Source organism: Macaca thibetana, chromosome 1, assembly GCF_024542745.1.
Source record: "Macaca thibetana thibetana isolate TM-01 chromosome 1, ASM2454274v1, whole genome shotgun sequence".
Classification (NCBI taxonomy): Eukaryota; Metazoa; Chordata; class Mammalia; order Primates; family Cercopithecidae; genus Macaca; species Macaca thibetana.
This window is the reverse complement of record NC_065578.1, coordinates 118,291,790-118,307,985: the sequence shown is the minus strand read 5'-3', so window position 1 is coordinate 118,307,985 and position 16,196 is coordinate 118,291,790. Positions and strand designations below refer to the sequence as shown.

General features: G+C 38.2%; 1 protein-coding gene across 10 annotated transcripts in view; it reads left to right on the top strand.

Annotated features, from left to right (window-relative positions):
* WARS2 (tryptophanyl tRNA synthetase 2, mitochondrial) overlaps nt 1-16,196 on the top strand; it is a 290,547-nt gene that overhangs the window by 262,104 nt on the left and 12,247 nt on the right. For all 10 annotated transcript variants that reach the window (XM_050748784.1, XM_050748810.1, XM_050748775.1 and 7 more), the window contains 2 exons: nt 9,841-9,921; nt 13,123-13,208. In XM_050748784.1, the coding sequence (XP_050604741.1) occupies nt 9,841-9,921; nt 13,123-13,208 (167 nt within the window). The remainder of the gene's footprint in view (nt 1-9,840; nt 9,922-13,122; nt 13,209-16,196) is intronic.

Sequence of the window (16,196 nt, the reverse complement as noted above, 5' to 3'; positions counted from 1 at the left end):
TCTTTTTCCTTCTGACATGAGAACAGAATGTTCAGATAGGGGCTATTTGTTCAATTTGGATCCTGAAATGAAAAGATCTATAAAGCAGAATTAGAGCCAATCTATAGGTACCAATATGTCATGTGAAAGAGGAAAAAACAATTTCTGTAAGCCACTTAAATTTGGGGGCTGTCTGTTACGCTGTATAGCCTAGCATGATCCGATGAATATATTGTTACAGGCAAACACACACACAAGCACAATAGGCAATAGAATTTACATAGAGGTGAGTTTTAAGTCAAGAATAGCCTGACAGAAGCTGGTTATTTAACTTTGGAAGTATTAGATTAAGAAAAAGTATAGAGAACTCCAAATGTGTACGGACAGATTTATTGGCATAGTACTGAGAAGAGGAAGACCAGCTGAAGAGAGTGAGCTTATACAGAGATTCTTTAATTGAAATCAGAACTCCAAAGTTCCTCTTAAGGGGATTTGTCATGGGGATAATAAGAGTCTACTAAAAATAACTCAGCATAAATTGCTAGTTTCCAAGAGGAAGCAATAAATGAGAATTTCTGAGTCTAAATAGTCATCCAAGTGTCCTAAGTAAAACGTACAGGACCCAATTCCTAGGAAGATAACATTTACATGTGAAAAAGTAAAATCTTAAGGGACACAGAGATTTGATCCAGGATTTACTGAGCCAGCTAATTGCTTGAATCAGTTGATTGATACCTAGCAGATATATCTTTCAGAATCATGCTGTCTATCCTGCACTCTTTCTGTTAAATATTTTTGAAATTTAAAAAATATTAAAAATTATCCCATCTCAAAAACTTTAAAAATACAGCGAGGGCCGGGTGCGGTGGCTCACACCTATAATCCCAGCACTTTGGGAGGCTGAGGCGGGTGGATCATTTGAGGTCAGGAGTTTAAGACCAGCCTGGCCAACATGGTGAAACTCCATCTCTACTAAAAATTAGCTGGATGGTAGTGGCATCCGTCTGTAATCCCAGCTACTTAGGAGGGTGAGGCAGGAGAATGCTTGAGCCTGGGAAGCTGGAGGTTGCAAATCGCACCACTACATTCTAGCCTGGGTGACAGAGTGAGACCTTGTCTCAGAAAAAAAACAAAAAAAAATTACAGCGAGATACCATCTCTTATCAGTCTGAATAGCTATTGTTAAAATGTCAAAAAATAACAGATGTGGGCCAGGTTGTGGAGTAAAGGGAACACTTATACACTGTTGACAGGAGTATAAATTAGTTCAACCATTTTGGAAAGTAGTATGGCAATTCCTCAAAGAGCTAAAAACAGAACTACCATTCGACCCAGTAATCTCATTACTAGATATATACCCAAAGGAATGTAAATCATTCTACCATAAAGATACATGCACACATATATTCATTGCAACACTATGCACAATAAGAAAGACAGAATCAACCTAAATGCCCATCAATGGCACAGTAAAGAAAATGTGGTATATATACTACATTTTGCCATGGATTACTGTGCAGACATAAAAAAAAAAATACTAAGATCATTTTCTTTGCAGGAACATGGATGGAGCTGGAGGCCATTATCCTTAGCAAACTAACACAGGAACAGACAACCAAATACCACATATTCTCACTTATAAGTGGGAGCTAAATGATGAGAACACATGGACACATAGAGGGGAACAACAGACACTGGGGCCTACTGGAAGGTGTAGAATGGGAGGAGGGAGGGGGCAGAAAAATAACTAATAGGTACTAGGCTTAGTACCTGGGTGATAAAATAATCTGTACAACAAACCCCTGTGACATGAGTTTACCTCTATAACAAACCTGCACATATACCCCTGAACCTAAAATAAAGTTAAAAAAAAAAAAAGCAAAGTACAGAAAATGGTAAAACATCCATATTCCCAATACCAAAAATGAATATTAATTATTTTGTCATATTTGTTTCAACTTTTTTATATTAAAAACATTATCGATGAAGTTGAGAGTTCCTTCAATTCTTTCCCTTCCTATTCCCTTTACCCGTCCTGATTGCGTCCCTTTATTCTCAGGCAACCAAAATCTTGGATTTGGTGTCAGTCTAGCCCATTTTTTATACTTGCTTTCATGTGTAATTCGCTGAACAGTATAGAGTATTTTTGTTTGTATGGTTTTTTAAAATTTTTTTCATAGTTGGTATAATAGTAGAGTACTTTTTTGCAGTTTTGTTTTTTTCACACACTAGTATGTTTTTGTTATCTATTCGTGTTTATTCATTTAAATCTAGCTCACTTATTTGTTGTACAATATGCAACTATATACATATGCCACATGTTTAGACATTTCTCTATAAATGTCTAATGTTTAATTTTATGCATACATTCATTAAATATTTATTGAGTACTTACCATGCCCTACGTACTATAGCATGATATATTAGTGAATATATGAGAGAAAAATCTTTGCTACCATACTACTTATGTTCTATTGGAGTAATATAAAATAAATACATAAGCCAAACATAAAGTATATTAGAAGGTGATAAGTGATATGGAAAAAGATTAAGGAGAATTGGGAGTGGGATTGAGGGGAACAGACTCAATCAGTGTAGTTTGGGTAAGCCCCCTTGGTAAGATGATATTAGAGCAAAAACAACGTGAGGGAGTTAGCCAGTGAATATCTAGGGAGTCAGTGATTATCTAAGGAAGACAATTCCTATCAGAGAAAAGCCACTGCAAGCCCTTAATGTAAGAGTGTAATTTGGTGTTTTCTGGGAACACCAGAAGGCCAGCATGGCTGGAGAAGGAGGGACAAAGGAGATAGGAGTAGGATTTGAACCACAGAGGTTACAGAGTTGAAACGGAGGAGATGACTGTGCCTCATCTTATAGGCTGTTATGAGGACTCTGGCTTTTACTCTGAAAAAATGAAAAGTACATGAAAGATTTTGAGTAGAGGAACGATGTGATCTATGTTGTGGAGGGGTCACTTAGGCCGGTATGTTAAAAATAGACTGTAGGGAGCTAGAGTGGAAGCAGGGAGATGAGTTAGGAAGTTACCACAGTGCTCTGGGGAGGGTTGATGGTGTCTCACACTGGAGTGCTAGCAACAGATGTGGTGAAAAGTGGTGAGACTGAATATATGTTGAAGGTAGAGGCAACAAGATTTGCTGATGGATTATATACAGAGTGTGAGAGAGTACGAGGAGTGAAGAATGATGCCAAGGTTTTTGCCTAAGCAACTGCAAAGTTGTCCCATCCACAGAGATGGGACATCTGTGAATAGAGCAGATTTGGGATGGAGGATCAGGAGTTATTTTGGATGTGTTGAGCTTGAGAACCTGTTAGATATCCAGATAGAGAAGCTGAATAGGTAGCTGGATATGAGTCTGGAGGTCATCAGCAAGGTCTGACTGGAGTTATAAATTCAGAAGGCATCAGCTATACAGATTTTACTTAAAGCAGTGAGATGAGATGATATTGCAAAGGGAATGGGTATAAAAAACAATAGAAGAAACAAAGACTGAAACCTGGGTGTCAGCAATTAAGAAGTCAGGTTAAACAGGAGGAACCAGCAAAAGGAGACTGAAAAGAGAAACTATTGAAATAGGGAGAAAACATACCAAAATGTAATATCTAGGGGAGCCAAAAAGAAAATGTATCAAGGTAGAGGAGGTAATTAGTTGTGGCAAGGACTGCTGAATATGTCAAGTAAGATGATTACTTCACCTTAACCATTAGCATTGATGACAGTGGTGAGTAGTTTTAGTGGAGTGGTGGAGGTGAAACCTATTGGAATGGGTTTAAGTGAGAATTGGGTTGGAGGATGTGGTCTCATCAAACACAGTGGCAGCTCTGATACCTTTACCTTTCTTCAATTACGGGAACCCATTCTCCCCCTTAACCATGTTGAAAGGAACTGGAGTTAGCGTTGATTTGGGGGCTACCTACTGCTGTGTGGAGTGATTTTTTTTTCATTCTATTTTCTAATTCTTTCTTCAGCTATATACACTCTAATATTAATCACATCTATTGAGTTTTCTGTTTCATGACTCCAACCTTTATATTCACATTTTCGATTTTTAAGGTAAGCTTTATATTAGGTGTAACAAACCTACAGAATAGTACAAAATCCTAAGCATATACAGATCAATCTATTTTTATAAACTGAACACACCTGTGTAACTAGCCCCCAGAATGCCCCTAATTCTTCTTCCTTATCACTATTACCCCTTACTCTCAAGATACCCCATTTATAGAGATTATATAAATGCGATTATGCAGTATATACTCCTCTCATTCAGTATATGTCGTCTGTCTTCTTTTATATGATGTTTGTGAGATTGATTCATGTTGATGCATGTAATTGTTCATTCATTGTCATTGATGTAGTATTCCATTGTATGAATATACCACAATTTATCTGTTTTACTTTATGTGGACATTTGGATTGTTCAGAATTTGGGGTTGTTACAATATGTTCTTGCACATATATTTTATGGAACATATACCCACATTTCTCGTGGATATATACCTAAAAATGGAATACTTAGGTCATAGGATATGTGAATGTTGAGCATCAGTGGATACTGTCAGTTTTCCAAAGTTGGTGTAACAATTTACATTCCTACAGCTGTGTGTGAGAGTAAGTGTTCCATTTACTCAACATCCTTGCCATACTTGATGCTGTTGGGTTCTTCACTTTAATCGTTCTGATGAATCTGTATTGGTATTGTATTGTGGCTTTAATTTGCATTTAATGCATGTAATTTGCATTTTCTGATGATTTCTGAAGCTGAATATTTTCCGATATATTAATTTGTTATTTGGAGATCTTATTTTGTGTGAATTACTTATTCCTATTTTTGGCTAATTTTATAGGTTTATCTACTTACTTGTTATAAATTCATAGGAGTCCTTCACGTATTCTGTGTACCGATATATTCTGTGTAGGTATTGCAGGTATCTTCTCCCAGTCTGTGGCTTGCTTATTCACCCTATGGTGAATTTTGATAAGGAAAAGTCCTTAATTTTAATGTAGTTTAATCTACCAAGATTTTTTGCTTTATGTTTAGCGCTTTTTTGGATCCTATTAAAGTCCTTGCTGACCAAAGGAAATTTAAAATGCAGTCAACTGATTTAACTTTTTTCTACAAATCTTTTAAATATCCATTATTACTTAGGCAGAATATTTTAGGCTTCTGTAAAGAATATCAGTTTCCCCAAGAGTATAATTTATGTATCACTTGTCTCCTTTCATTCACAAAAATATCCACAAAATATCAATTCAAGTCTCATATAACTCCACTCCATAAGGCCTTTTTTGTTCCTTCTTATCACACCTAGAAATTCTCTTGAGTATATTTCTTACCTCATTTATTTCTAATCACCCTGTCTTCTATTTTCGGAGATAACAGAGCCTGTTAGATGTGGATTCCTCTAAAACTTTCTGTCCTCCACTCTGAACTCACAGGATATGTCCTCATCTGTCTTCACTTCCCCCATCTCTCCTTTCAGTGGAAGATATGGAAGATATTTCATCATCCATTATTTTACCTCTGTTGGGTATCATTCCTTTTCCTCCTTCAGAAATATCGTTCTTTGAATTATCCCCTTTCCTGAATCTTTAGTGGCTCTCCCTCTGCTCAGTACATCGACAGTGTGTTATCCCAATTTAGAAAACAAAACAAAATGCTTATTTTCTAACTCCTATCAGTTATCCCATCTTAATCCTTCCTTGAAAAACAAATGTCTTACACATATGATTAACGTGCATAATACTAAACATACCCCACACAATTCGTGCATATAAAACTAGGGAAATCTCAATAGGGTGGAGGGATGGCATCAAATTCAGAATTTTCTTGTTGTTGAAACAGGAAAGGTTCCCTTGTCCCCCTGGCAGGATGTGTGACAGGGGAAGTGGCTCAGAGTGGCTCGCAGTGCCTCGCTGCTCACACCTCTGGAGGAGCGTACAGATGGGCAGGCTGTGGGGCTCTGACCCCATGGCAGTGTCTAGGGGTGAATGTTTATTGCTGAAGCCCCAGTGGGCGTGTATTACAGGGTACTCTTTTAGTTTAGCCATCTGTAAAGGGCTTGTGTTAGCTCAATTAGACGCCTGCCTTATTGCAAGGACAGAGGGCTTTCTGTATCCCTGAGTTCCTTGGTGTACCGGAAGAATTGGATCACATGTGGGCTTGGAGAATGAGTGCAGGGTTTTATCGAGTGGAAGTAGCTCTCGGCAGATGGGGGAGCCAGAAGGGAGATGGTTTTCCCCTGGAGTTGGGCCGCTTTCCCCTGGGTGGCCAGGGTTCTCCTCCCACTGCCTCAGACAAACTCCATGTCGTTCCGCCCGTCAGTGGCCTGCTGGTGTGCAGGTGCCTGTCGAGCCCCCTATGTTTCATGTGTTCCTCCACTGATGTGCTCCCCTTTATGTCCAGCCGCCTGTGTGTCTGCCTGCTAAGGTCTCAGGGTTTTTTGTTTGTTTGTTGTGTGTTTGTTTGTTTTGAGACAGAGTCTCGCTCTGTTGTCCACACTGGAGTGCAATGGCATGGTCTCCGTGATCTCTGCTCACTGCAGCCTTTGCCTCCCGGATTCAAGCGATTCTCCCGCTTCAGCCTCCCGAGTAGCTGGGATTACAGGCACCTGCCATCATGCCCAGCTAATATTTGTATTTTTAGTAGAGATAGGGTTTTGCCATGTTGGTCAGACTGGTCTTGAACTCCTGATGTCAGGTGATCTGCCCACCTCAGCCTCCCAAAGTGTTGGGATTACAGGCATGAGCCGTCGGTCCTGTCCAGGTCTCGGGGTTTTTATAGGCACAGGATGAGGGTGTGATTGACCAGGGTGGTCTTGGAAAATACAACATTTGGGCAGGAAAACAAAAATGTTTCTCCTCATCTAGGTCCATGGGCACAGGTCCGGGGGTGGAGCCCTAGACCATGCCCTGCCCCTCTTTTGTATCATTTAAAGGGACCACGACCTTCCCTTCCCCACTTCTGTATCATTGTGATATTAAGCTGTAGTTATGCATGATGTTGCCATTGAGGGAAAGTGGGTTAAGGGCATATGGGATCACTCTGTATTATTTCTTACAACTGTATGTGAATGTACACTTATCTTAAAATTAAAAGTTAAAACAGAAGTATTTCTAAAAATTAGAATAATAAGAGCCACCATTTATTGAGTGGTTACTATGTGCTAGGTTCTGTTTACATACTATCAGGGGGACATTATTGTTAACCTCATCTTCTAGAGGAGAAAACTGAGACGCAAAGAGATTAAATCACTCACACAGAGTCACTCAGCAACTAAGTGGCAGAACTTGCATTCAGATCCAGGCAACCTCACTCCAAAGACAGAACTCTTAACTACTTTGCAATCCTTATTGCATATCTGTCTTTATATCTTGCCTTCTAGTCTCACTTGTCAGCCCACTGCAATTTACCTTTCATCCCAATCACTCCCCTGAAACTGCTTTTGCCTCAATCACCAAGTCTGTTGCCAAACCTAATGGTCCCATTCTTTTTATAGCCTTTCCTATTGCCAACACATTCAACAAATATTTCCTGAGACATACAATGTACCAAGTTATGTTCTACAGCTGTAAAAAAGATAGGCAAAACAGCTGCAACTGAAGAATGCACCTTTTAGAATTAGAGGTCTGAAATCTTCAGTTCTTTCTTGTTGTTTCTGCTGCTGACTTGTTTATGGATGGTCAATAGGCGACTTTATTGTCCATGCCTTTGTTTTTCTGTGGCCAATCAGGTTATATAGCTAGTTTGTTTGTGGTTTTACAACATAAATGATAAAATATATTTAGATACCATTTTCCCTTTTTCCCCCAAATGGAAATCTGAACCTTTCCAAGCAATTGTCATGAATATGTACAAAGTAAGACAACCAAATCTGAAGTATCCTACTCTTCTTATATCATTATTAAAAATGAATTGTGAAAAATTAATTGCCATTGACCTTTTACCTACTTTTTCTGTGTGAGGATAATTTGAATTAATTTTATGCTCACTATTTTGGAAACACCAGGAAGATCTCTGCAGAATATTAAGTAAGTTTCATTCCATATGTCCAAATAAAAAGTTACTCCAAGGAAAATACTCAGCTTCATGGAGACCTGGTAGTAGCTTTTTGCATATCACCAAAGCTAAGCATTTGAATCAGAGTTAAAGAGGCGTCATCTTGTCTCTTTCCACATATCCATGGTTATCTGTGTTTTCATTCCTTTCTCCCAATTCAGTAAAGAGAAGAAAAAAATTCTCTCCTACTTCTTCATGCCAAAAAAACAGCTCTTGTTTTATTACTTCCAATGGGAATGTATTTTCCTTGGTGATTGGAAGCAACTCTAGTCCTCTTGCCTACATCCAGGGTTAGTTACTATTTAACTATTTGTTTACAGCAGCAGTTAGCAATTTGCATGGACAGTGTATCAATGTCACTGCCCTCAATAAAGCCCAAATGCCTCTTGGAAGAAAGATGACAGATTCAGCCCACGGACTTGCAAAACTTTAAAAGTGATTCCTTGTCAAACACGTGAAAAACAACTCTTCCCTCTCTATAACTTGAGGAAAGAAATGAGAAACCATCTTACAACAGATGGTGATTCCTTGCTAGTAAAACAGGCCTGGCTGATTCAGCTCCACTCCTTTATGTTCTTTTTGCAAAACCCACAAAGAACACATTTGGGGCCACTTTTCAGAGTTGGCAACAGTCTCTGTTTTTTAAGGAAATCATGTGGACATTAAAAAAAAAAAAAAAAAAGCCACAGTTGATGAAGGGCTTGTAATCCCCAGAAAACAGAAACAGGATGCATAGGCCTTAAATTGTAGGTCATCAGGTTTGGTAACTTGATTAAATTTGGTTGAAACAAAAACAAATTTGGGGCTGGGCGCAGTGGCTCATGCCTGTAACCCCAGCACTTTGGGAGGCCAAGGTGGGTGGATCATGAGGTCAGGAGTTCAAGATAAGCCTGGCCAAGATACCCCATCTCTCCTAAAAAGACCAAAAAAAAAAAAAAAAAAAAAAAGCCAGGCATGGTGATGGGTGCCTGTAATCCCAGCTACTTGGGAGGCTGAGGCAGATAACTGCTTGAACCCAGGAGGCAGAGGTTGCTGTGAGCTGAGATTGCGCCACTGCACTCCAGCCTGGGCAACAGAGTAAGACTCTGTCTCAAAGAAAAAAAAAAAAAAAAGGGAAAGTTGATATTTTCTTGTTGATTAGACTTCTTCTTAAAAAAAAAAAAAAAAAGAAAAGGAGGAAGAGAAAGATGAAAAAGAGGAGAAAGAGGAGGAACTAGAAACTATAAAAATACTCTTTGGGGTGATGGGATGATAAGGCGATCTCTACTTTTCAAATTACCCTAGATCTAAAGAATTCAATCTTTAATGTTAAGTCCAGTTCCTTTTTTCACCACTTGTATATAAAGTACTATAGCTGCTTTGATATATTTAGAAGTTATTTAGAGAAGCTTAGAACCAGTGTGTGAGTGTGTGTGAGTATGTGAGTGTGTGATAGAGACAGAAAGAGAGAGAGAGAGTCTTCTTAATAAGCTTGGCTTTTTACAGATAGAACAGATGCCTCAGGACATCATGAAACTTTCTCATTGAAGATGTTGAAGCAGAATCTGGTGTATTGTGGAGTAGACTTAAACACTAGATTAATACTCAAATCAGTTAGCTTGTATGATTTTTTCTTCACTGAAGAGTCTATCCATCATGAATCAGAACTAAGCCCCCTTCACCTGTTCTTATAATAACCTTGATTTGGGGTATTTTCAGACATTTAGGGTAATACTTACTATTTAGTTCTTATATGCAAGAAAACACTGGCCACCTTTACTAATGTCCTATTTTATTTCTTTAGGTGTCTGAACACACACAGTTAAGTTGGATCCTTTCCTGCATGGTCAGACTACCTCGATTACAACATTTACATCAGTGGAAGGTAAATGCCAGTAATCTGATTAATAAACAGACAATAAGCTATTTTTCCCTTCCTGTTTATTTTTCTGTTAGGTTCTGGGAATCCTGAGTTTACTGTCCTCCCTGGTCTGCTACTCACTAATGGTTGGAACATCATCTTTAACCTCCCTGCTTCAGAGTATTAAAAGGAAAATAAAAGGATTTTCCAAGATTCCTCCTGACTTAAAAATGATGTTAATCATTTTTATCTGTGTACAGTTGAATGAGCGTTACCTTTGGATAGACTTGGTAATGACTTTGAACAACCACATAGTTAATAAACAATCACAGATTCTTGATTACCGGACCCTGAAGTTGCCTCCCATTTCCACTGGAATTAACTGGCAGTAAGGAAAGAATGTTTTTATTGCGGAGAGAAGAGACAACATATTATATTTAACAGTTAAACAAGTTGAGTCCAGGCAACAGTTCAAACCCACAGAATAATTAGGGCTATACTTATTTCTAAGACGTTCAACCAAGAAAGATAAATTGAATAATTCATAGTACTTTACTTCCATTTATTTTTGCAATTGGATAACCCCAGGGTAGGTAGCCCCCAACTACGTCAACGCTAATTTCAATTTCAAGCTTCTTTTGAGCGTATTTTCAGGGCCATTGGTTTCCTCATAAGCTGGTCTTTAGAAGCCTTCACACATGCTACAGAAAGAAAAAGACAAAGCTTTAAAGTGACAGTTTCTAAATGCTATGATCTGAATGTGTCCCCCCAAAATTTATATGTTGAAACCTAACTCCCAAGATGACGGTATTAGGAGGTAGGGCCTTAGTAAGGTGATTAAATCATGAGGGTGGTGCCCTCATCAGTGAGATTAGTGCTCTTGTTAAAGAGGCCCGAGAGAGACCACCTGCTCCTGCCATCATCTGTGGACAGAGCTAGAAGTCACTGTCCATGAACAAGGTTCCTCACCAGACACTGACTTTGCCTTCATCTTGGACTTCCCAGCCTCCAGAACTATGAGAAGTAAATTTCTGTTGTTTATAAGCCACCTAGTTGGGTATTTTGTTATAACAGCCTGAGTGGACTAAGACACTTAATACCTAAGACGGAACTGGTAATGCTGCAGATTCCTTATTTGCCACGAATTAGAAACAAAGTTTCATAATGTTATCCGCCGTATTTTGGTTTTAGGCAATACTTTCCCCATAATATTCTACCATTAAGTGTAATGTTGAAATCCTTTTTATAGGAACTGAATACTAATCTAATAGGAACTATTCCCACTTTAAAACAGCATCTAAAGATCTCCTGATAGCACATTACTAGTGCATGTACTGATATTCTGGAAAAACCTTTCCATTAGTATATAATTGCTTGTTTGTAGGAAAAACATGAATTTCAAATCCCAGTCTTATCCTCAGGTATGTCACTGTTTTCTGTGGTCATTCCTTCATTAATACTAATTAAATACTAGTAATATCTTCTGTGAGTCTTACGTCATATTAGGTGCTAGAGATAATAGCAGTCAATAAGAAGTAGCCCCCTTCATGAGGCTTATAGTCTGTTTGGGAAGAGACAATTAAATAAGTAATAAGAAAGTGTAAGAAGCGCTCTGAGGGCTGGATTCCAGTGCCATGGAGGATCTGATAAGGGCATCTAGCTTGGTTTCCATTGGGACAGCAAAAGGTAGAATAGTGGCACAGAAGGGTGGGGTGAGGGTTGCTGAGGTCAGGGTTATTTAGAGGATTAATCAGTAACATATATGTAAAACATCTGGAGCACATAATAGGCACTCAATAAATATTAATGCTCTCCACATTTTCCCTCTCCCTTGTAATTTCAAGGTCCATTACACTAATATGAAAAGGCTATAAATTGGGATGGCAACTTTTAAAAATTGGGTTCTTTTCCAATTTGCACATTTCCAAATTAAACTTTCATTATCTTTACCTGGTGATAATTGTGAACTAGCCTTTATCATGAACTTTGTAATTAGGGGATGTAGTGAAGAGATTGTATGTTCAAACATTCAAATTTCGTTTGAATGGCCTAGTGCATTGGTTGCTATAAGCCAGAAACCACTTGAAGTATACTCAGAAAAGTTTGTAACTAAATTATGAAACACCAAAATTAAGATGACTAAAGAGAGAAGCTGTTGTGTTTTCAGATTGAGCCTTAAAAAGTGTGTCTGCACCTTGGTAGGGGTACCCCAAATTTGTAAGCTCATGAGCTTGGTCCCTGGAATAAAACAAGTTTATAAATTCAGTTGCCCAGTTCATTTTGAAATAATCAGACTTGAAGGAAATGATTCACATTAACTAAATGGGTAAGATTTGTCTACATACCAAAGCATCCATTTATTTTTACAAGAGATGCTATACCTTAGGCCTTGAAACTGCACAGAGTATTCTCATCTGATAAATAGCTCTACTCAGAGAACCAAACGACATGTCAGCAATGTGCAGCCGCAGCAAGGGAGTTAGCATCATTAGGATCATGTTTACTGAGTACACAGTAGTAGTTTATAGTCGACATCTATTGCTACCCAGTTATTAAATGTTTCTAATATCATCTCAGGTGTTTCCATCAACTTCTCCATTAAGGAACTGTTTTGGTCTATACAACCTGTACTGTTCATTGGGGCATGCTTAATCACCTAAGGATCAAGACAGGTCATTAGGATTGGTTAGATGAAAATTTCTCTCACTTAGTTTTATTTTAAATGCCATGATTTTTTGTTTTTTGTTATTTAAATGTGATTTTAAGGGAACATTCCAGTTTTCTCAGTAGCATGCTGTGAGACTTTTTGGGAAGTTTCCACATATAAACAATAGGGCTTTTGATATTAACTGCAGTTAATTTGTAGAGATTTAATTTCATGATAATTTGTGACCTTGTCTGTGAAATCTGGAATTTATCCGATTTGGAACCAATAAATGCCTGTATCCTTACTTTAATAAAATAAATAAGAAATAGTAGCAGGGCAGGATCCTTTAAAGGGGCAGTGGTGAAATACACTGTCCTTATTCCTGCCTCAGCCTGGAGCGTGAAGACAAGCGAGCCAGAAGATGGCTAGAGTTGCTAAAAAGGAACCCACATATAATGTTATTACAGGTGGCTGCAGATCACAGTTTGCTTGTTTTAAAATTTTCTTAATTTAGCAGTATAATTAGGTTCAAGTCAGATTTCAGATTTCTAACCCTCCTTTCTTTTCACCTCTCACAGGCAAAGACTACCAAGCAGAAGCACGATGGCACGGGGGGCCTGCTCACATACCCAGTACTCCAGGCGGCTGACATTCTGTTGTACAAGTAAGAAGAGAGTTCACCCTGGTCTTGTACATACTCATGGTGACTAGAGAGTGTTTTAACCTGTTCAATACAGACTTGGTTCATGGGCAGGGGGAAGTGCAGAAAGGGTCAGACATCTGAATCAGTTTATATCTATTCCCCAGAAATAGGTACTACATTATAGAAGTATGTTTCTGTGAGAAACTAATAATATTAAGAGCTAACATTTAAATAGCACTTACAACGTGTTGGAAACCATTGTAAGTGCTTTACATACATCAACCCTTACAACAACCTTCTAAAATTTGCACTCTTATTGTCCCAGTTTTACAGATGGAGAAATTGAGGGACAGAGTGGTTAATAGCATGCCCAAAGTCATATAATTAGCAAAGCTTGGAGCCAGGATTTGAGTCCACGAAGTTTGGATACAGAGTCTGTGCTCATAACCAGTATGCCATATATATTTCCCCAGTGATGATTAAACTTCAAACATTTTAAATGTTGATTTTTTAATATATTCTAGACTCTAAAGCAATGCTGTCCAATAGAACTCTCTGTGTTTATGGAAATATTCTATGTCTGTGCTAGATCCTGTAGCCAGTAGCCACATGTGTGGCTGTTGAGCACCTGAAGTGTTGCTAGTGCCACAGAGGAACTGAACTTTACCTTCTATTTAATTTTAATTAAATTTAAATAGCCACTGTATTAGACCTACAGGTTGAGAGTGAGTTTTTAAAATATGATATAGGGTACTTGTACTTTTCCTGGACCCATAATCCATCCAGTCAGCTACTGCTGCCACTTAAAGTCCTAAAAAATATATACACCTGAGGATGCTGATCCCTGCACTTGCTGTACTACTGGCCAGGGCTTCTGATTTCATCCCCCTCTCAATTCTTCCATGCTAACCCCTCATCAGCCTCCTCTGACCCCCATTTGGCCTTCTAGAGATAAAGCCTCCCAATTGGCATGCACTTAGGGCCATGCTACTGTGAAAGCTTCTGGGAAAAGAAGACACTTCACCAATGTTTTTGCATCCCTTACCCCTAAAGCTGTGAACTACAGTTCTTTGCATGGAAGTCTGATAACAGCATGAAGACGACAGTATCTGTACCTCGTGGCATGACTCCAGAGCCCTTGTGCAATTATGACAGAAACAGCCAGAAGGGCAGCTGCTTAGCTCTACAAACAGGGAATGTCCATGAGTACATGCAGCCTATCTTCAATTCTGATGAAAACTTGCAAGGATTATTTGTCTGTTTGTTGTATTAACTTGTATGCTGGACTCTTGATAACATTTATTATTTGTAATTAGTAGCTTTTGACTTATTTAAAAAGCTAGAACAATATTCTCCAATAAGTAACAAATGAAAGTATAATGAAAGTCTTAATAATACAATTTCTAGAGAGGTAGGATATTTGCTTGAAAAGGTTCTGTGAAGAAACTTGATTTTCTCACCTGTAAAATGGGAATAATTATTAAGCACAGGATTATTAGAGGATTAAAATGAAATATAGGCCAGGCAGTACTCTGACTAGGAGCTGTTACTTGGTTATGACTAATGATGACTATGTCTTTGATGATTACAATGTTGTCTAATTTTGTTTCAAGACCTACTTCTTTATAGAACCAAAGGCTAGCCAGGCATCGTGTTGCATGCCTGAAGTTCCAACTACTTGGAAGGCTGAGGCGGGAGGATCACTTGAGCCCAGCCGGGGCAAAATAGTGAAACCTTGGCTCCAGAAACGAAAACAAAAAACAAAAGCTGAGAATTGTCAGCACTAGAGTAAGAAAACACATGAGCATGGTAGGTTTCCTTAACAGTTGAAGAGCTATAATGGGAGAGTCCTCTGAGCTTAGGGCTATGGAAAAGCGTAAACTTTAACAAGAATGACTGCACTCTTAATGATACCGTGAAGCAAAGGATGGAAAGGAGCTTTAAGGAGCCTCTTCTTTAATTCTATTGCTTTACAAGTGCAGCCCAATGTGGGTTTAACAACTTGCCCGAAGTTGTGTAGCCAGTTAGTCGACTTTGGAACATCTAGGCAAGACTATGGGTCTACAGCACTTTTTCTGCTAATGTACATTTTGTATTTGTCTCGTTATGTTTCTTCTCAAGTTTAGAAGCTCCTAATTGCTTGATAATAAGCAGCAGAGTCAGGACTCAAACTCAGGTTTGATTTTTAGGCTACATCATTGTTTTCCCTGTAACAGAGATGAAGCACTTGAGGGTATTTTTATTTGTTTTTATTTTGCTTTGTTCCAGACATTTCTGGATTTTGAAAAAGATCATTGCCAGAATGTCTCTGAATATTTGTATTATAAATGTAGATAGGTAGGATGGTAGAATGAAGGGTGGATAAAACATCTGTGTTTTTTTCCCTACCAGCAAATCTACATGTAACCTCTTCATAAAATTTTGATGCAAGCCAAATATTAGTGTTTCCTTTTATCAAAATCATCATCAGAATGAGTGGCATGGTGGGTCAGAGAACAAACATAATAGAAAGGAATGGAAGAGGAGCCATTCAGATAAGTTTATAAAAGATTTATGTAAATGTTTTGGCGGAACTTGGTAAGGAACCCAGGAATGGACAGCTGAGACCATCTTTAACTGCAGAGTATGATAAGCACAAGAAATTTGAATACAGACAAAATATTCCAATGCTCAAAAATAGCAAGTATTCATAGTTTTTATTCTGCATCTGTATTATTTTTCCAAATGCCTAATTTCAAATAGCTGACTATATATTAAGTAAATATTTCTTTCTCCTCTTTCTCTCTGTATATGTCTCTCTCTCTCTCTCTCTCTCTGTGTGTGTATGTATATGTGTTTTATATATATATATGTGTGTATATATATGCATACACACACACATACACGTAAAGGCACACACATATAATTTTTATTAATAAACAACAAATAGTTGCTAAGTACCTACAATGCCACTGATCCGGGAAAAGGCACTATACATGGCCTTGAGGGAAAGGAAAGGAAGGACTTTAC